At 53.1% G+C, this 19,408-nt stretch overlaps 6 protein-coding genes across 6 annotated transcripts; 1 reads left to right on the forward strand and 5 right to left on the reverse strand.

The window, feature by feature from the left end:
- Positions 1-1,240: 1,240 nt before the first annotated feature.
- CLUP02_05216 (uncharacterized protein) lies at positions 1,241-5,273 on the reverse strand (the record flags this gene model as incomplete). Its single annotated transcript, XM_049284224.1, has 8 exons — positions 1,241-1,286; positions 1,330-1,778; positions 1,849-2,316; positions 2,384-2,848; positions 2,901-3,417; positions 3,471-4,210; positions 4,265-4,304; positions 4,357-5,273. The coding sequence occupies 8 exons, from the start codon at positions 5,271-5,273 to the stop codon at positions 1,241-1,243; spliced, it is 3,642 nt and encodes a 1,213-aa protein (XP_049141367.1).
- Positions 5,274-6,910: 1,637 nt separating this feature from the next.
- On the reverse strand, positions 6,911-8,721 carry CLUP02_05217 (uncharacterized protein; the record flags this gene model as incomplete). Its single annotated transcript, XM_049284225.1, has 4 exons — positions 6,911-7,569; positions 7,626-7,704; positions 7,769-7,898; positions 7,976-8,721. The coding sequence occupies 4 exons, from the start codon at positions 8,719-8,721 to the stop codon at positions 6,911-6,913; spliced, it is 1,614 nt and encodes a 537-aa protein (XP_049141368.1).
- Positions 8,722-9,359: 638 nt separating this feature from the next.
- On the reverse strand, positions 9,360-10,519 carry CLUP02_05218 (uncharacterized protein; the record flags this gene model as incomplete). Its single annotated transcript, XM_049284226.1, has 5 exons — positions 9,360-9,520; positions 9,577-9,673; positions 9,738-9,807; positions 9,862-9,914; positions 9,995-10,519. 5 exons carry the CDS (start codon positions 10,517-10,519, stop codon positions 9,360-9,362), a joined length of 906 nt encoding a protein of 301 aa, XP_049141369.1.
- A 139-nt stretch (positions 10,520-10,658) lies between these two features.
- Positions 10,659-14,731, forward strand: CLUP02_05219 (uncharacterized protein; the record flags this gene model as incomplete). The annotated part of the gene is made up of 15 exons (XM_049284227.1): positions 10,659-11,751; positions 11,817-11,854; positions 11,974-12,014; positions 12,185-12,224; positions 12,290-12,327; positions 12,394-12,442; positions 12,529-12,611; positions 12,731-12,764; positions 12,828-12,886; positions 12,989-13,084; positions 13,174-13,206; positions 13,272-13,415; positions 13,464-13,485; positions 13,546-13,795; positions 13,860-14,731. The coding sequence occupies 15 exons, from the start codon at positions 10,659-10,661 to the stop codon at positions 14,729-14,731; spliced, it is 2,892 nt and encodes a 963-aa protein (XP_049141370.1).
- A 442-nt stretch (positions 14,732-15,173) lies between these two features.
- Positions 15,174-15,932, reverse strand: CLUP02_05220 (uncharacterized protein; the record flags this gene model as incomplete). Its single annotated transcript, XM_049284228.1, has 1 exon — positions 15,174-15,932. The coding sequence occupies one exon, from the start codon at positions 15,930-15,932 to the stop codon at positions 15,174-15,176; it is 759 nt and encodes a 252-aa protein (XP_049141371.1).
- Positions 15,933-17,276: 1,344 nt separating this feature from the next.
- On the reverse strand, positions 17,277-18,454 carry CLUP02_05221 (uncharacterized protein; the record flags this gene model as incomplete). The annotated part of the gene is made up of 2 exons (XM_049284229.1): positions 17,277-18,025; positions 18,172-18,454. The coding sequence occupies 2 exons, from the start codon at positions 18,452-18,454 to the stop codon at positions 17,277-17,279; spliced, it is 1,032 nt and encodes a 343-aa protein (XP_049141372.1).
- Between the last annotated feature and the right edge of the window lie 954 nt (positions 18,455-19,408).

Raw genomic sequence — 19,408 nt, forward strand, 5'->3', positions numbered from 1 at the left:
GGAGGTGGTCGGCTGTCACCTGGCACCTTCCTTCCCATCGTGTGGCAGACAAGGGTGCGCCATTGGGCAATTGAGGCCTTATGACGCCAGCGGGCACGTCACGCCAGAAATTGGGAAAATCAAGTTGTAAAACCCCGAGGCGGTCGACCATCGGTACGTACACTCCAACATTGACCGGGATCACTGGGCACGCGGCACGTCCACTCCCTCCTCCCGGCCTCGGCCCCAAGTTCCCAACCACTCAGATGCTCAGAACAGAGGGAGTAGAGAGCTTTCTATCCAAACCTTCCAAAGAGCTAAGCTGTGCGCAACATGCTCCCTCCTTGATCGCAAAGCGCCGCACCAGCAATCACCAAAAGAGAAGGGCAGAGCTTCCAGACCACTCATTCGCTCGACTCACTGTAGCCGCCCTACATCTCCAGCTGCACTCTGCGCACTCTGCACTGCTTCACGGCGTCCGGCACCTGGTCCTGTCCGTAAGACGGAAAATTGAAAATTCCAAGGATGTTACCGTAACTGTCATGTCGTCGTGCATGTCTCTCCGCCGCCCTATCATCAATAGCCCGCCCACAGATCCCAACAGGCTGGGGATGCCAGACCACAACCGGGGAATCTTCCAAAACGCTTCCATCCTTTGAGTTCTCAGCTCTCCCCCCCATCTCGGCCATATCTGGGCCATCTGGGGCCACCCCTGATCGTGGGGTTTGCAGGGCTGAGCTTGTCAGATTGGGTTCTGTGTGTGAGCTGGCAGTCGCACGTCTCCGCTCCATTATCCTTCTCGTCCCAACCTTCTTTTTTCTTCCCTCGCCCAAGCGTAGCGTCTGTGTCCGGCTCTGTTCGTCGGGCTGCAAAGGAGGCAACATTTCTCTCAGATCTACTTTCCCCTTCTGCAGGACAAGAGACCACCTTTCGATGCGTGTATGCCGGTAGACGAGTAGCGGAAGGGCTAGCTGGCCTCAAATCTCCGTTGGGCGCCCATCCCACGATGCCAAGCCGATGAGCCAACACCCATCCCCAATCCATCGATCGTCCCCATCCTGCCGGCGCCAGACTGGCAGCCCAATCTTTGACGTGCCTTGGGTGAGTGTGTTCGGCGATTCGTGAAGCAGCCGGCAGTCGAAGAATCGACAATCTACATAGGCCCAACCACTTCCACAAAGAAGACCCTTGCACCCAGGGTCCTGGCGCCGGCTCGGGTGCCCCCGAGCTTCCTGGCTTCGATCCAAGGCAGTTGCACTTGTCAGACCAGGGCCGTCATGTAGTCCAAGGTAGCTGGTGGTGTCGTGCTGTTGCCAGAGGCGTACCGCGGTATGCGTCCCGCAAACTCACGTCCGTTGGCTTCGTCGTCTGTCCAGCCGCCTCGTGAAGCTCTGCTTGGCCGACATTGGCCGACTATACACAGCCCGCGGAGCATTGATAACCTCGATACCGGCATGCTGTTGGTAGCCAGGCTTCTCGGACATGTCCCCGCCACTGTACGATGAAACGGGAAACTTTGTGCCCAGTCTGTCGTCGCCTCGCAATTTTCTGAGCACCCAGTCGACGAGGTGTCCTATCTCGCCCATCCACCACAGACCCAGCACAATCGTTAAGATGGTGACGGGTATCGCGGTAGCCCAGTACAACCACTGCCCGGCCTCCATGTCTCGGATGTCGCTAGAGTTCATCCCGAAGACGCTCGAGACGGCGCTCAGAGGCAAAAAGATAATGGTGACAATAGTAAAGGCATAAATCGCCTGCTCTTGCCGGTCCTTGGTCACCGCGGCATTGTTGAGGTTCTAGTTCAACTCGTTAGCGTGCCCATCCCAGAATCTAAGATGTCACAAGCGGTCTCGAACAACTACTCACCGTCTGTTCCAAAACGTCAGCCTGTTCAGCATACTCTTCAAAGTCCCTGCTCCGCCGCTCAAGTAGCTGCGTGCACTCCGCCGCCAGGAGATCCCTGAAGCCAGCCGCGTCCGTGGACGGAAGCTTGTAAAAGTCGGACACCTCTGCACTGGCAGCCATGACCATGGGCTCCAGCAGCACCTGCACGTCTTCGTCATCGCCGGCGCCATGTCTGCCGCTGCTTCTACCCATCCGCAAATGAGGCTTGAGAGAAGCTGTTTCGCGGTAGTTGGCTGCGGCGATCTGAGTTCGAGCCGATCGGTGAAGCTTCGCTGCTGCGGATGAACCTTCTTGACGAGAGGCTAGGATAGAGCTAAAGACACTGTTTTGCGCTGCAATTGCGCGGTTAATCACGCTCAGTTCCTGGCACAAGAAGTTGATTCGTTGCTGGTACGAGATGTCCGACTGCCCGTTTGCAATCTCGTTTTCCTGCCCGCAATGTCAGTGCATGATACAAAAGTAGATAGTCCACACACCGCGAGTACTCCAAACTTACCAATGATCTGAGATACTCTGAATAAGTGTCTGTAATTCCCGCATACTTTCCAGACGTGTTGGACAAGAGGCCGTAGCTGATCAGGGACACCACCTCGAGCGGGAGGACGGAAGACCGTTCCAGCAGATTAAGGCTTGACAGCCTTTCCATCATGTGCTTCATCCCGTTCTTGACCAGCGTGTCCGCCACCTCCAGATGGTCCTCCCACATGTGCGTTTCGTGACTCGCGTAGATCAGGCCCATGACCAGATGAAGCCAGGCTCGGATCAGCTCCAGCGGAACGTCGATATCCACCCGGTCTGTGGGTTCGGCATGAGACAGGATGCTCTTGAAGGCGATGACGGGGAGGGCCATTTGGCGCAATGCTTTTCTGACCGTGGGGGCATTTGCGTAGACGGCTTCGCGACGTGTCTTGTCGAGGTTGTTCGGATGAGACTCACCCTCGGTGGTCTCGGGCTGAGGAATCTGAAAGCCGTTAGCATCTAATAGGGGCTCATGAGACAAACAATAGCCTTACTCTGACCAAGTTCATCACGGCACCCCAAAACCTCTCCGTTGTCGGTCCATCAAACAATGGAGGCAAGAAGAAGCGGAACAAAGAGTCAGCCGCGTTAAAGATATCAACACGCTCGTCATAATCTTGCTTCTTCCACAACTTCTTAGTATTTTGCATCTGCGCCCCCTGCTGCTCGAGATACTCAAATACTTCATTTCTCGTCGACATTTCAGCCTCCAGATACGTCCGCCGATCTGGCCCGTTGGTCTCAGCCGTCAAAAACTCCTCGACTTCGGACAGCTGTTTCTGAAGGACGATAAAGTTGGGACCTTCCATTGGGCTGGGCGATCTTGCTTCGGCCCAGCTGAATACGTGAAACATCTCGTTGGTCTTGTTGGACTGTCCCGGTGGGAAGCTCATCCGGTTTCCAGCTGATGATCTGGGCAGCTGTAGGCCACCAGACGATTGCCCTACATTGCAGCTCAGGCCTTGTTTGATAGGTCTCAAAATGCCGCTTGGCGGTAATTGTGGTGGTGTGCTATAAGTTTATCAACCCAATGCTCTGATTGGAGCGAATTCACGGAGACTTACCATGTTTCCATGCTGATCACGACATTCCTGCGAGAGGTCCTGGCGAATTGAAGCACCTTCCACCAACGCGCTTCCGTCAAAAGACGACCGTTGAAGTGGAAACGGACCGCCTTTGGCCAGAAATCGGCAAAGTGCGCAATAAACGCAAACCAGGTTCTGCACTCCTCGAGAGGAAACGACCACATCACCGACTCGCCGTGCTGGATAAGTATTCGTCCCGTGTCTGCGCCCAAGGTCGGATCTCTCGCCGGCTCAGACGTCATCGTGACAGTCTCGCCGCGCAGGGCTTCTTCGTACATGGAACCGCAGGTGATGAGCAGCGAGTTATCCAGGACGATACACCACAGCTGTCGAATGTGGAAGCACATGTCTTTTCCTCCGTTTCCAATTTGCCGCGTCGCCTGGAGCATATCCCGTTTCTGCGAGTTCCTTGAGAACGCTAACTGCAGCAGCGTGAGGGGTGGGTATGCTCCCGGGTTTCCCGTGGCCAGGATTCCAGAATACTCTTCGAGTGAAAAGTACGGGATGCAGAGCCAAGTCACGGAACGCTTTCCTGTCGCCGAGCCTTTGGCTTGGTCTCCTCCGCGTTGGAGGGGCAGTTCGAGGTGGCTGGGCTCCATGTGCTTGACCGTCGTGTCGCGAGAGGTGCGGATGGTTTTGGAGTAATTTTTCCTCACATCGGAGAGCAGCTTGCGGATGTCATTTTGTTCCGACTCGGAGAGTGCGCGAGAAATCTCATTCTACTCAGAGTTAGCACTTGTCTCCTAAGATTGGTGGTTTGAGTAAAGACTTACAGTAAACTCGTCAAAGTTCATCATGTCTTGCTGTACATGCCTATAAGATGGTTAGTATTCCGAGGACACTAAAGAACACACACACCACTTACAGCCATCTAAAAAGCGATTGCCGCCTTCTCTTGGTGTCATAGACAACATCCAAAGCAGCCGAATGCACACCGCCTAGGACGCCCTCACCAGTGTACATTGACTGATACACATGAAGCGCCGTACTCAACGGCGGCTCCTCCCCTCTCAACGTAGAGTCATCCGAGAACGGGATATCCAAATCCGACCCATCGTCGTCTCTAGCCGGGTCGGACGACGAGCGCGCCGGGTCAAAGGCATATACCTTGCCCGACGTCTCCTCCAAATCGACCCAGTCCTCAACCTCCTCGACGGGAGTGAGGTACTCCTGGCCCGTAAAGTCTGGCGGCATCGGGAATCCGTCTAGGTCGAAGCTCTGCTCGTCCGACTCCGTGCCCTCGTTGGCAATGATGGACGGCACGGGTACGATTTCAGGTTCTTGCGGTGGTGACTGCTGCCTCGTCTGCATCTGCGCCTCTTCTGGTATCGCTGCAGGGAAGACGATGTTCTGCAGCTGGGTGTTCGTGTTGCCAGTGGCGGGCATATCATACACCACGGGAACAGAAAGCGGCGTCTTGGCCCGTCTTCTGGGAGCATACGATTCCAGAGGTGATGTGAAGCGCTCAAGTGGTGATGATGTGAACCTCTCCAAAGGTGACTGGAATCGCACAAATGGCGAAACGACCCTCCGGCTCCTCTGACTCCGTTGACTCCCCTGCCGTCCCGGGGCTCTGGGTGGCGGGGTGGGCGGCACAGGTTCGTAGATGGGATCCCCCTTGCGGAACTCCTCAATCAGCTGGACGAGGTGCGCCGTTTGAGCTTCTCTGCTGCTGTACTGGCTCCTGAGGCTTTGGGCTGAGGCTCTGCTGCTGTTGCTGTAGGGGAAGAGGGACTGGCCTCCCCGCCGGCGAGGTTGGGGTGAAGGTTCGTACTGTGACATCGTGAAGGTTACCCTTCGCAAGAGCCGGGTATGATACTGTGGGTGGCCTTGCTGTTTCTGTGCCGTAGCACCGTGTAAAGTCTGTCGTTTTGGTGTAAGTGCCGTTTGGTGGGGTTTCCCTTGGACCCTGGTATTAATCGAGTGGTGATAATATTTTCTCCTTCTCCAAACGGCAAGGTGGTATTGGATATCCTTTAATTATCGATAGATTGCAAAATAAGCGAACGCCTCTTTAGATCGGCGGCGCCCCCGAAACCAAGATGCACCACTTATTAAATAGAATGCTTGCCATGACTGCCCAGTACTATGTAATAGCAGCAAATCACCATGGCAAAATGCAACCTACCCAGCCCGACCGAAAAAACCACCAGCCACCCGGTTGTTGCAACTAAAAGGAGGCAGGGCAGGGCCGACACTAAACACGGGGCCCGCAAGCGCCGTTGCCCATCACCTCAGTTACTGCCGTTACTGCCATGGCGCCAGTCTGAGCGCTGGGCCGTTGGTGGCTTTTTGTGCCTTGTAGGGGGATACCACGGCAGGTACAGAGGGCCGTGAGCCTGTGAAGGGCCAAGCAGACGCCAGGAACCGTCAACCACTGCAGGTTCCCACCCACGCCGCACAGAGGATGGAGACGGTAGAACACGTTAGCGGCGGTGGTTCTTGCCTTGCCCCGCCATCTTCAGCGGTGAAGACACGGGCCCGGGAGGCCCCAGCTTGCAAAATAAGGCTGATTGGCACTAAACGTGCTGGGCCCAGCCACTGCCGTGGCGACGATGCAGGTGGCTTCCCTGTAGCTCAGACAGACGCTCATCTCACCTCACTCTTAGCTTCTTCACTGAGTACCACATTCTTCATAGCCAGGATTGTCACATTCACGTCAAGTCACGAGTTGCTGGGTGTTGTGCCCAGATCTCTTATTATTAGTGTCTTCTTTTGAAGACGAGAGTCTCCGAGTTCTTTTGATGCATCCGAGTATCCGTAAACCGAGATCCCTCAACTCCAGACTTGTAAACCAGGGGGTATCGTGAAATGAACCTGTCCCAGAACCGAAAATCGAATGGGTATCTGCTTTTTCATAACCATAACCATAACCGTAACCGTGACCGTGGCTGGCCATGCCAAGAGACGAAAAGTGAAAGCAGAGCCAGCAAGCAAGCTTCTCAGTCCATGGTGTCCACTGGGTGAATGGGTACCTCCTCCAAGGTCCCGTCACATTCATACACCTCCAAACAGAATAGAAAAAGAAAGAAAAAAAGCTGTCTGGTGCCGAAAAAATCATGTCTTATCTTCCATTCGCTTGAAGGACTGGTCCAGGAGGTCCAATCTGCGAGATGGTTTTGAGCGAGTCAAGTCATCCGTCTAGCTCTTGCCGCGGAGGATCAAGTAAAGTCGAAAGCCGCAATGATGGAGTACCGTAATCGCAACAAAAGAAGCTCGGTGGTCAATGCAGAGAAACGAAGATTTCGCGTCCGTATTGCCAAAATGAAGTAATCCGATTTGAAGCATGGTAGCGAGAATATCGATGTCCCAAGTGAATGCCAAAGGTTGATGAGTATCCAGCAAAGGCAAGAAAGGGCTGTACCATCCAGATAAGAAGAAACTCAAAGCTCCGTGCTTATTCGGTCAAGACTGCCATCTTAGCCAGTGAACGAGTAGCCGGGATCGATGCCAAAGCCAGAAAGACGACGGCACATCTCATCGACGGACTCCTGGTAGAACGGAACCATCGCGGGACCAGACAAGGCAGGACGCGAGGAAGGACCGGCAGGGTTAATGGGCTCTTCGTAGAAGAATTGGCTCTCATCGATCTTCTCCTCAACCCACTCCATGTTCTCGTCAAAGATCTTGGGGAAGTCGGGAAGCAGACCCTCGTAGTAGAACTCCTCCCACTCGGAACGCCAGGGGAACGGAAGGCCCTCCCAGAGACTCTGAGTCAGCGGATTGAAGCTAGGCTGGCGGCGCAGAAAGGGAAGCACGACGGTCGCCACCTTGGCAAAAGCCACCTTCATGGGCTTGAGCTCCTCGTTGAGGGGGTTGTCGAGGTACAGATGGATAAGCGCCATCCGGAAGGGAACCTCGAATCCAGCCATCTTATTGAACTCTTTGATCTGGTAGTAGAAGTACCGGCCGCCGAACGCGACGCGGTACATCTCGTACGCCTCCTCCATGTTGTCAAGCTGGCTCTTGAGCATTGACGAGACGCCGAAGCGGTACGCCGGGCCATAGAACATGACGTTGTTGATGACAGGACGGGTGTCCCAGATACAATCCCGGTTGACCCTGTGGCCAGGGAGGTCTGCCAACATTCGAATTAGAGAATAATTGAGAAAGAAAGTCCCAACAGTTACTTACCACCGTTGTAGATGAAGAAGATGACCGGGCTGAGGTACGCCATCGCGCAGTCGCTCAGGTCGAGGTGGGTCTTGCCGTCCTGTTCATCAACCGAAAATATCAGAACATTGCAATCTTCCATCGAACCTCAATAGCAAACTTACCTCGTGGGCAGGAGGAAGGAGCCCCGCCAATTTGGTGGCCTCGGAGGTAACGATGTCGCGATGACATCCGATCATCGTGCCCTCACGGACATGGAGGAACAAGTTATGGGTCTCTCTTTTCAGGAGGAGCCTGGAGTAGGAAGAAGAAAGAAAGAAAAGTCAGCAATTTGTTTTATGTTTCCGCATCTTGATGAGCCTCAGACTTACCCAGCGCGGTGGTCTCGCTCGAGCGAGGCGATCATGGCTCTTCTGAGCGCCTCGTCCTTAGCCGAAGCCTCGGACGAGGCGACAGCCACCTCTTCTTCGGTCGCGGTCGGGATTGCCGGTCCCTTCCCCTTCTCTTCCATCCCCTCGTCCGCCGGGAGAGGAACGTTGGCCGCGTCGATGACGGCAGGATCAGCAGCCACGTCAGGAGCTGCGGTTGAAGACCCTCCGACCACCGAAATGGCCGGAATCTCCGGTAGCAGCCACTGACGAGCTGCGTCCTCCGCCGCCTTCTTCGCAGCGAGCTTTTCTTGACGCTTCTGGTTGACCATCTCGGCGGTGTTGTCGGCGATGGAGGAAGAGGTGGCAGTAGTATCACGCTTGAGGATCGTGATAGTTGGAGGAGAAGAGGAAGATGGGTAATTGCTCTCCCTCAAAAGGGAAGAGGCAACACCAAATTCCTCCGCTCCTCCCACCACCGAGACGGGGTCAGAAGAAGAAGAAGAAGAAGAAGAAGAAGAAGAGGAAGGGCAAGGGCTTTCAGCCCGTGAGGCTGCAAGATCCTGCCCCTCCCCCTCCTTCACCTCCTCCCCAGTGTATCCCGTGAGGGATGGGAAGTCGGCGGCAGAGGGCGGAGGGGGAGCTGGATGCGGGGAGGGTTGCTGGTTGACTAAGACCTCTTGGCGCAGAGGACTGGGGCTGGGCGTTGTGCCCGTGGCGGCAATCTGGGCCCATGAGCGAGGGGCCATTGTGGTGGTAGTGGTAATGGTGACTGTTTGTAAAAAGCGCGCAAAGGCCAAAGCAACTAGATGGATGTTAACAATCTAGAAGATTAGGCGAGATGGAAATCTGGTATAAAAGTCTTACGGGCATGAAATGTGATGGATAGTCGGTGGTGATGTTGTTGCGCGCGCAAGAAAAAAAAGACCAAACAGAGGTGAAAGGAAAAGGGAAAGGGAAAGGGCCCAGGGTCAAGAACATACCTTTTTTGGCCAACAGCCCTATATTGTAATGAAGCGGAATGTGCCTTCGCTCACACCGCCCATGAGGTCGCTTGGTAGCGGTGTTGAAGTATTCAGGTGATGATGTGGTGTGTATTCCAGTCTCGATTATCCATCCTTCACTTCATCTCACTCAGGTGTCTTTTCGAGGCATTGATGAGATGAGCCGCACCTACCTCAAGAGATGTGAGCAGAAAGAGCACTTTGTGTGTTCTAAAGGGTAACAAACTAGCGAAAACTGGATTTGTTATAATGAACAGTTATTCTCTTGAGCTGACAAAAGGGTGCTTGTACCCGAACAGTTTCTTTCTCCTTGAAGATCTCCATAACAAGTTCATCCAAACCTCAGCTGAGGAAGCTGGAATGGTATGGGATGTGTCGAAGCCTCATAATATGCCATGCTCCAGGGCCTTATGCAAAGACCATCGATCGTGAGGAGGAACTTGGCCCCTCATCTCTTGGAGGGAGGGCAGGATAAAGACAGAAGCGTTGCCGAATGCTTGACCACTAGGCAGCAATATGGCACATAAAGATATCCAAGATTTCCCTTGATCGAACAAAGGCTTGGAGTCTTTCATCGCGGTTTGTTTGTTCAAGACAAACCGGCATATATGTCTAGGGCCTTTGTCAATTTGGGGTGGCACTCTACATGTTCGACCCGTGGGATACTCAAAGGCTTCAGGCAAGCAAAGAACAAGCGCTGAACACATATCCTCCGCAACTCAATAACTTCTAGTTACTTGTATGAGGCTAGCTCAAGCCACTTCCGTTCCCGCTACAAGGGGTAATCTTTCTCGGATCTTGCTAAGGCGCGAAGAACATTCCTCGAAGTTGCTACCGCTCAGAGACAGCGATGTTTCCTTCTTTCCGTTTGACGACCATCATGACTTGTACAACCAATGGGATGGTTGAGTTGAATGAGTAAAGCAGTTGATGACAGGCTGAGAATGGATTCATGTAAGCTAACGTCTTTAAGGTCAAACCGACGTTGAGCAAGTTGCCATGTCGTTGGTCGTCTTACATAAGCGGCCATGAGAAGGACATTGACGCACATTGTCCGGCCGAAACCGAAGTACCTTGTCCACGAATACCTTAATGCAGGTCCACTCCCGCCCGTCCTCTCTGCCGCAGCTTCTTGCAACACCTCAAGACTTGAGAATGCAAAGCTCGCTGCCCCAAAATCTCTGGGGCATAGGCGATGTAAGGTGAAAACTGACAATGGATCTAACCAAGCCCCCCCTGGTCTCGTCCCAAACCCGAGTCGTGCTAGCTGGCAATTGAGTGTCGTGCCACAGTCCTCCAGCGGCCCGCCGATCTCCGCGGCACTCGATTCCGTCACCACTAAATGCCCCTCCCGCGCGGTGCCTTGAAGTGGGGGCCCTTGACGGATTGTAGCTCTCTCCTTGGGCCGAAAGCTTCGGCCACCGGTTTCCTTATTTGAATAAATGGGGAACGCGGCATCATCATCAGGTCCGAGAAACGTAGCTTCAGCCCCTAGCTTTCGACCATGATTAAAGGAGTCATAAAACCCAGCAACATACCGCATTCGTTCAAAATGTATCGGCGTATAAGAAAGACGAGGCAAACGACTACATCAATCACCTGAAAGCTAAACCCTTTCAATTCTCGCAAAGTCCACTTACACGAACCATCGTCTTATACTCAGCCCGATCTACCTATCAAAAATGAGCTCCGCACAAGGCAACAGAGCCCTCTGGCTCTCATCCTACTCCAAACCCCTCGAAGTAATCGACCTCCCCATCCCAGGCGCTCCCACAGGCACAGTCGTCGTCAAGATTCTCGCCGCGCCCATCGCGCCCTACACGCACCTCGCCCACACCGGCAAGCTCCCGCAGCTCAACGTCCACCCGCCCTTCGTCCCGAACCCCAATGCCATCGGCCGCGTCCACGCCGTCGGTCCGGATGCCATGCGCGTCAAGCCTGGTGATCTCGTCTACGTTGACGCCACTACCCGCGGCCGCGACGACCCCGTTAACGCCATGGTTATGATCGGTCATCTCGGCGGCGTGGGCGACGCGGGGCAGAAGTTGATGAAGGAGTGGCGTGATGGTTCGCTGCAGCAGTATCAGAAGGTGCCTCTCGAGAACGTCTACCCTCTCGACGAGAAGCGCCTCATTGGTGAACTTGGCTACGACTTTGCGGCGCTGAGCTCTATCGCGCATTACTCCGTTGCCGCCGGCGCCCTCCTCGAGGCAGCGGACATCAAAGTAGCAGAGACCGTGGTCATCGGACCCTCAGGTGGCTCCTTTGGCGGTCTAGCCGTCGAAGTCGCTCTCACCGTCGGCGCAAACGTCATCGCCCTGGGCCGAAGCGAATCCAAGCTTGCAGCAATGCGTACCAAGCTCGGCGACAACCCTCGTCTCAAGACGGTGGTGATGACAGGCGACGAAAACATCGATGCGCAGGCGATCCTCGCAGCCACGCCTAATGGAGCCGGAGCCGACGTTTTCAACGACTGGACGCCCGGCGAGCTCAAGAACCCGCCGTACCTCGAGGCCGCGGTGCGCACCCTGAAGCGCGAGGGAAGGGTGATCCTCAGCGGCGGCGCGAGTGAGACGCTGACGATACCGTATGCTGTGTTTGGGCTCAAGAATCTGAAGTTGATTGGCAAGTGGATGTGTGAGCGGCCGACGCTGCTGCAGCTGGTTCGTATGGTTGAGGGAGGTCAGCTGAGGATCGGGAGGGAGAGCGGCGCGGAGATCAAGATTTTCTCCTTGGATGAGCATCATGAGGCGACGGAATTTGCGAGGGACAATGGTGGATGGAGGAATTACACTGTCATTGCTCCCAACGTGGAGTGAGACTTGTCTTTTGAATGATAGTCACCCTGCTTCGTTTCGCGGATCACTATTTCGGATCGGTAAGAATAGCCAACTCCTCATTTCATACTCAATGTATTGTTTTCAAGAGAGGAAGAAAAGATTTATTGATAAGATAGACCACACATGTTCCTTGATAAATCTTGCGATGTCATGACAGAAACTGGTTCTCGGCTTCTTGAATGAGTATCGTGTAAATTTGTGAAGATCACGCATGTCCGTCACGAACAAGGCTTCATTACCCGCTTATCTCCAAGACCGGGGGATTTCATAAATGCCTGTTCAGGAGGATACCTAGACGACCTCGGTCCTTAGAAAAAAACCTGGTCGTCAGCAAGGCACTAGATGTGACAGGACTGGACAATTGCGAGGCGTCAATCCCGTCTCGTCATGATTGGTCAACCATCCCCGGTCTGTTTGTCCATAGGTTGGAACGTCTTCCCCCACGCGCGGACGTTGCGGCTACTTGCATGTAGGGTTTCAGTCTAACCGGCGTGACCGACCTGTTCTTCATGTAGGAAGTGCTGGAGATAAGACGAACTGAAAGTGCGGCTCATCGATTCTGCATGAGCTCACACAGACCTGTTGCTTTCGATTACGCATCTCTTATTCCGTTGGTTCAGGATGGTGTTCTCATCAATTCGTTACAGACGATTAAGTGTAGATAGATACTTGTGTCGTTTCCTGCCTTCCATCCGCTTGTCTCTCATGTTAGAGCATTTGCGGCAAGGTCCTCGACGTGACCTCCTTGTTAGGATTTCGCCCTACAACTAGTTTCATGGCATCGCGGAACCTTGAGTTTTCATACACATAATCTATGATGAATGTGTCTACGGATACAGCCCGTTACGTCCATACTTGTCACTCATCACATCTCAGTAAGAGTAAGAGTGAGATTCGACTGAACTGAAGGTCAGTGCGTCGGCCGCGGGAAGTGAGATTGAGCCCGCTGTGATGGCTCCCGGCCGGTCACTAACGCGTGTACCTGGGTGATGATCCCTGCTCCCGCTCCAGCGTGACAAGGAGAGGGGCGGTTTCTTGAGGGGCCTTACTGGGCTGCCACGCTGCTGGAGGTAGGTACCTAGACTTGGGGTACAGGAACGTTGGCCCGCACCTGCTGAATCACTGGTGCTTCGGAAATAGAGGTACCTAAGTATCAAGGTACCGTCACAAAGGTCCCTGCCAGTGCCTCTGAACCTTCTAAATTGGGCGGAAGGGGCGAACCACAGGAAGCGATCCTTCCTTCCCCAACCAGGGCAGTCAACCGAAGGGTGGCAAGCACCTTAATCCCAACCTTAGGTAACCTCGCTGGATATCTCCCGCACTCATCTCGCCTTTTTCAACTACATCTCTTTGCCAGGCCGACCGTCGTGGGCTTTTTGGACGGCATCACGTCCAGTCTCCGCGGCACGACAACGGAAGGGACAAGGAGACGACGGTTTGCTGACTTTTGGCAAGTCCTACTGCACCACTGCGGCTTCTCTTGCACCATCCGCGCACGCGACACGGCCCCAGGTCTCATCGCCTAGGAGCCGTCATATTGCGACGCCTTTCACTGGCCTTGGCACAAATTGCAATCACTTGCTACATCATCGGTATCGCGTGAACATTTTACTTTGCTATCACTACAGAAGTTGCCCATCAAAATAGCTCCTTTCTCTCCATTGCTTTGGTAAGCGACCTATCTAGACTCAGCTTATCAGGACCCCGTTTGCTCATCTCATCTTGGTAGCTGAAACTCATCATGGCGGACAACACATCCACCCCCGCCGACCCGATGGCCGCAGCCTCAAATGCCATGATGGCCTCAATTCAGGACTACATTCGCACCGCCGTCACCACAGAGGTTGCAAATCTCCCAAACGCAACCCAGCCCGCCCAACTTGCGGCCCTTCAGAGTCGTCTCGAGACTGCCAACCAGGAGAACTCTGAATTGAAGGAGAAGATCAAGCAGATTGAGAGTAAGAAGTCCACTCGCCACAGTCGCAAGAGCACGTTTTTTCTCTTCTCTTTGTCTTTAGCATATCGCTGACATCGATCAAGCAGGCGAGCGAGACACCGTCAAAGCGGCCTTCTCCTCTTACCTGGGCTTTCCTCTTCCAGACTCCAAGCTTTCCCGCCATTCCCACAGCAAGAGTAGCAAGTTCCCCCAGTTCCAGAAGTTCCCTGTCGAAATTCGCATGAAGATCTGGAAGCTTGCTCTCCCTGCCGGACGCATTTTTGATCTCTCTAACGTCGATGCCCACTTCTCTCGTGTTCTCCGAGCCCCGATTGCCGCCAACAACGGCGCGCCTAACCCGGCTTTGGTCTTGCGCCAGGCCTCCGGGCTCACTGAAATGAGTGTGACTGCCCACAAGACGCCCAAGCTCCGACTCGCTTGCAAAGAGGCCAACAAGGCATTCCTTGAGGCAGGTGGCTTCGAATTTGGCTTGTTCGGTGGCCCATACAAAGGACTTTGGTACAACTATTCAGAGGACATCGTCTTTGTCCGCGAAGAGCCGCGTACCTGGGCCAACCTCGATATGTCACGCATCGTCCGTGTCGCCTTCCCGCATAATAGATTTATGTGCAAGGCCGATGCCACCGCCAAGATGGACACCATCCTCGATCACTTCACCTCCTGCAAGGAGGTCATTCTCATGCAGACCATGGAGTGGGATATCCGCTCCTGCCTTGCAAGCCCTCGACTGCCTGCCAAGCTTTTCCCGCTACAGGAAGCCGATCCTATTAGCACCCATGACTACCCGAAGGAACTTTCTGACGACGTCGGTAGCGTCGCAACCTGGGGCGATGTCAAGCGCATTGTTGCCCAGATATGGGAGGACCACGTCGTCAACGTGAAGCATCTCAGCCCTGTCCGTGTTCCCAAGTTCTCCGGGATCGAGGTCCTTAAAGCTCGCCCGAGCTACTTTGACTAGAGGACAAGATATAGAAGGTAGCTTGGATGACTTTCAGCTTGATCCTTGATGATCCACGCAGGATTTGATATGTACCGTATTTCGGTACTTTCTATTGGGAGAAGAGGCGTTTGGGTTGGTTTCTTCATCGTACGATAGCTAGTTACGCATCAATTGATATCCACAAGGTCTTCAAAACGTACACTATTCATGCCTATCGCCGTTTCCCCCATATAACAGATCTGATGAATGAGGTCGTGGTGTCAATCTTCCGCGAACCACGAGCTCTTACACATACAAATTCTTTTATAGAGTGACATGGATGGACCATGGAACCTAGCTTTCGTTTACCGGGCTTACTCACGCCTCAAAACATTCTGTAGCTGAGGTATGTAGCATTGCCTAGCGAGAGTCTGAGCTAGGACGCACGACTTCTATCTGGTTAGAAAGAATCACCAAAGCCCTAAGACAGTCTTTCAGGGTCCATCCCAACATCCGGCTTCCTGAAGACCTCTACAGCCTCGAGGAGCAAGGGCCCCTTATTCATCCACGCATTCCAAGGCTCGTTTGAGTTTTCGAGGATGATCTCCTCTCTCTTCTGCAACAACATGCCCTTGACATGGCCCCATGTCAGAAACTTCTCAAACAGCCCCGGAAACGGCCCTATGAAATAGTGCATTACCGCCGATTTTTCAACCATGATATCGTCGTCTCTCATATCTCTGAAGACTGGAACCGTCGTCGCAAAACCTTCAGTTCTGACATCTCCTACTTCACGCCGCTTGTCTAAGTAAAGCGCTACGACAAGGTGGCGGCAAGCACCGAGGGTTTGGGTCCTGAAACCCTCCTCAAGGAAAATTAAAAGTGCGACTTCAATAGAGATGTAGATCTTTCTCAAGCCCTTCAAGGGTGTATTGTACCACTGGTCGCAGGTCGCATAGTAGACTGCGTCCTGCGTTTCGTTGTACCAGAGGCCTCGGATGTTGGAGTTGTCAAAGTAGCCGAAGGTGAAACGACCAACCGACATACAGGCATCATAGGCGTCCTTGCAGGTCTCTCTGACCCGGGGAGGATAGTACTCGCGGTAGAATCGAGTCGGATGGTTAACACTTATCCAGGTTGCGTGGTTGTTTGGCTCGTAGATCCGTGGCGCAGGGAGGGCTTCGATCCAAATCTTGCGTTTGATCTCAGCAGGCAGCTCCTGGAACCGAGGGAAGTCCATTCTCGAATGCTGTGGTGCCATTTTCTGGGCCTCGAGCTTGCAGTCAGCAACATGATCGGTTTTGAGGGAAACAGAATCGAATCAGCTTACCGGTGATCCCAACTTGGAGGCTTGTTTGTGGGTTGCGCTTCGTGGGGCTTGTTGAATTGTGCCATGAGGAAGTCAGCTTTGAGTTGATATTGTGAATGAAGACGCCAAGACGAACCTTTCTTAGGAGCCTGGCTGAGAAAACAGTGACCACTCGGTGCACCGACATCGAGATGTTATTTGAAGGGCTGAGAATGTGGAAGGGCGAAAAGACTCAGCTCACCTGACACGCGTTGGCCGTGTGGGTTGCTGAAGAGAAGAATCTCAGAGGAAGGATTTTGAAAACGGAAGTAGTTCAAGTAGGCCCTCTTTCACTCTTTACCGGGGAGGCAGGTCCAAGGCAGGAGCAGCTCCTTCCTCCTCAAATATGCCAACGAAACCAGCAGGTGCGAGTGTGAGTTTGGCTCTTGGAGTATCTTGAAATACCTAGGTCGAGTCATTAACAGATTGTACGTTCCAAGTAAAACCGTTGCCGTTGCAGTATTAGTGCAAAGAACTGGTACCCTAAAGATACCGTCGCAGACTACGGAATCCCTGGAGGTCGATCGTCGTGGCCTCTTCACCAAAGCTCAGAAGTGTAAGGACGGCAAGATCAACGACGGTTTCGACTACCTGCCAAGCCTTCTCTGATGTTTAAATGACTAACGTCCTCCCCCCCCCCCTCCCGGTGTCAAACTTGCAGCAGAAGCAGCCTCAGTCACTCCCGATCAGAGATCGTAAACGAGCACGAGTTGAGCGAAGAACTGAAGCGGCCGCTCGTACTCGCATCATGATGGTGCTGTCCATGAGGTAATAGCTAAAAGTCTGGCAATGATTTAACGTATACCACAACCAGAACCGGAAGGTCCTCAGCAGGGTGTTTAGAAGCCTTGATGACTCTGGTTCCAAACCTCGACATGGGGCGCGTGAACAGAAGGGACCTTGCTATTTGATGCGAGGCGAGCTTGGTATTCTTGTAAGGATCAGGTGTCTGAACGAAGGTTCTCGGCGTTCACGGTGTTCGACGCGCCCAGTCTCTTATTTCGAGAATGATCTAAGGTAGCCGTAATGATTTACAATCTATGTGAGCATCAAAGGACCACAGTCAGGCCACGTTTATAGCTTGAAAACCGGAGTGGAAACTGTCTTTGAGTTGATGGCTATGGCCTTCTTCCCCTTTAGTCCCGTCGGGCAGGGTGTTTCCGGCCGTCTAACTATCTAACGAAGGCGATAACAAAAAACGATCGTGGCAAGGCAGGAATGTGAGAGGTCCTTGACTTATGCCCCGTTTGTGTGGTATCGTCTGAAATGATAACCTTCCTTCTTGATGCGAGGCTTCCGGAAAACCTCCACAGAACGGAAAGTGACGTCTCTCGTCTTGGATCCATTCTCGTAAAAGATCTCCTTTAGCTCATCTCTGTGTTCGGCCCAGGTCTTCAGCAGGCCTTCGCCCCAATCTTCCACATCCACTATCTCAGCGCAGACGCGCTCATCATCCTTGACGGGGTAGAAGACTGGCTCAGTAGCTTCCATTGCCTCGCGAGTCGGTCCCTTGTTCTCTTCGATGGGAGCTCCGCGGGGTCGATAGGCGATTGTAAGGTTTTCACACCCGTAACAATCGCTTGTGAGCACTTCTCTGCATTCGTTCCGGTCAAGGACGATGGCGTCTCCGATGATGAGGTTCTTCACCTGAAGGTGGTTGAGGTGCCAGTACTGTTCAGGACCAGAGAGATAGATGGCATCCAGATCATTGTTGTACCAGATCGATCTCATGGTGCCGTGGCCCAATGCGTCCTCAAAGTGGCCGAAGCGGAATTGGCCAGCCTTCATGCAGTATTCGCGAGCCTCTCTGTTTATCTCTCTGAAAGTCGGAGGTGCCCAGTGCTGATAGAACAGAATGTTTCTTGGGTCGTGTTCCCGGTGATTGTAGTATGTGATCGGCTCGTAGATTCTACCAGGCGGGAGGCACAACTTCCAGATCTTGTCCTTGAGCTCGTTGGGGAGTCGATTAAAATAGCACTCACAGCCTATCTCAATAGTTAGAAAGCCTTTCATTGACGATAGAGCGGAGCTTTAATACCTTGACTGCGAGCCTGGGGAGGTTTTTTGGTTTTCTGGGTAGACTCGACAACTTTGCTTGTTGCCTGCAAGAGGAGGGTGATTGCATTCTGACGGAGTTCTTGGTCCTGCTGGCCGTCGGCCTGCGTGATTCCGGATAAGGCCAACAACAGCGAAGAACGCGTGTTTCTGATTGAGAGCTTTTCAGCCTCGTCAAGCTTGGAATAAACCTTGCCTACTGTGTTCAGCAGGCTGGCGATGGCGGTGTGTTGTTTGGCGAGCTGCTGGAGGGGAGAGATAATCAGGTTGATGGAACTCATGATGATGGAGATTGGATCATCCTCATTTCGGAGAAGCTCTATCTGCTCATCAGGCTCAGGTTGCAAGTTCGAGGCCATCTTGGTAGCCCTGGCCTCGGATTCGAGGTGGTTGATGCGATTTCTTTTACCCACCTCGATGGTAGTGGTTTTGTCAAAATTCAAAGGTCTTGAGAGGAAAGATGTTAGGTTTTGTATCCCTAAGCCTGCTCCCACCGGCCATTTTGAGAAGATAATTTTGCCTGTGAAGCGGCGGGGCTTTGCTTGATCGCCAACATGAGCGAGCATCCATGGCGAGGAGGTTCAGCATCAAGCCGGGTCATTTGACAGCTTTTCCCTGTACTGCAGCGCCCATGAATGTCCCGTCTTCAGCAAACACTACTAGTAAGCTTTGTAGGGTATTTTAGCAAGTACTGTAGACTGTGAACTCTTGTCTGTCGACAAGGAAAATGAGATGACCAGCCTTCTTCGTTGTGTGAAGTAGGCTGCCCTTGAGGATTTCTCCTTTCCAATAGGCAGCAAAACCATAACTTCAAAGGAAGCTAGTCCATAAGGTGCATTGCATACTCATATCATGAAATCTAACATTAAGTTCGTATGGTAGTTCCAGAAATTGGAAGGAGCTAGGTTTGGGACGTACCTGCCCGAAGATGCTCTGTATTGCTGGCAGCTCCTTCTACTTCCCCGGGTTACTGACCACCTTCCTCACCTTTTCCCACCTTACCCTTGCATATTCAGTCTCTCCCTCCACACCATTGTCCTTTTCACCTTCCCCACCTATAAATCTAGCAAGTTTCTTCCCACTGTCTTAGTTCCTCGCGATATTTCAGTTCATCGGAACAGCCCTCTTGTCATAGGAGCAGACTGAGAGCCACTCTCTTCCATTGCGAGCGCGCGAACCGCATACCTCTATTGTCAACCTTGAGAGTCAGCTGCATACCAGCGAATATGGATGAATTACTGTAGCTCATCAAGAGCTTGACCGAAAGCCTTGACGCCATGGCCAAAGCTCATACCCAGCAGTCGAAAACGATT

The sequence above is a fragment of the Colletotrichum lupini genome, chromosome 3 (genome assembly GCF_023278565.1).
Source record: "Colletotrichum lupini chromosome 3, complete sequence".
In the NCBI taxonomy this organism is placed as follows: Eukaryota; Fungi; Ascomycota; class Sordariomycetes; order Glomerellales; family Glomerellaceae; genus Colletotrichum; species Colletotrichum lupini.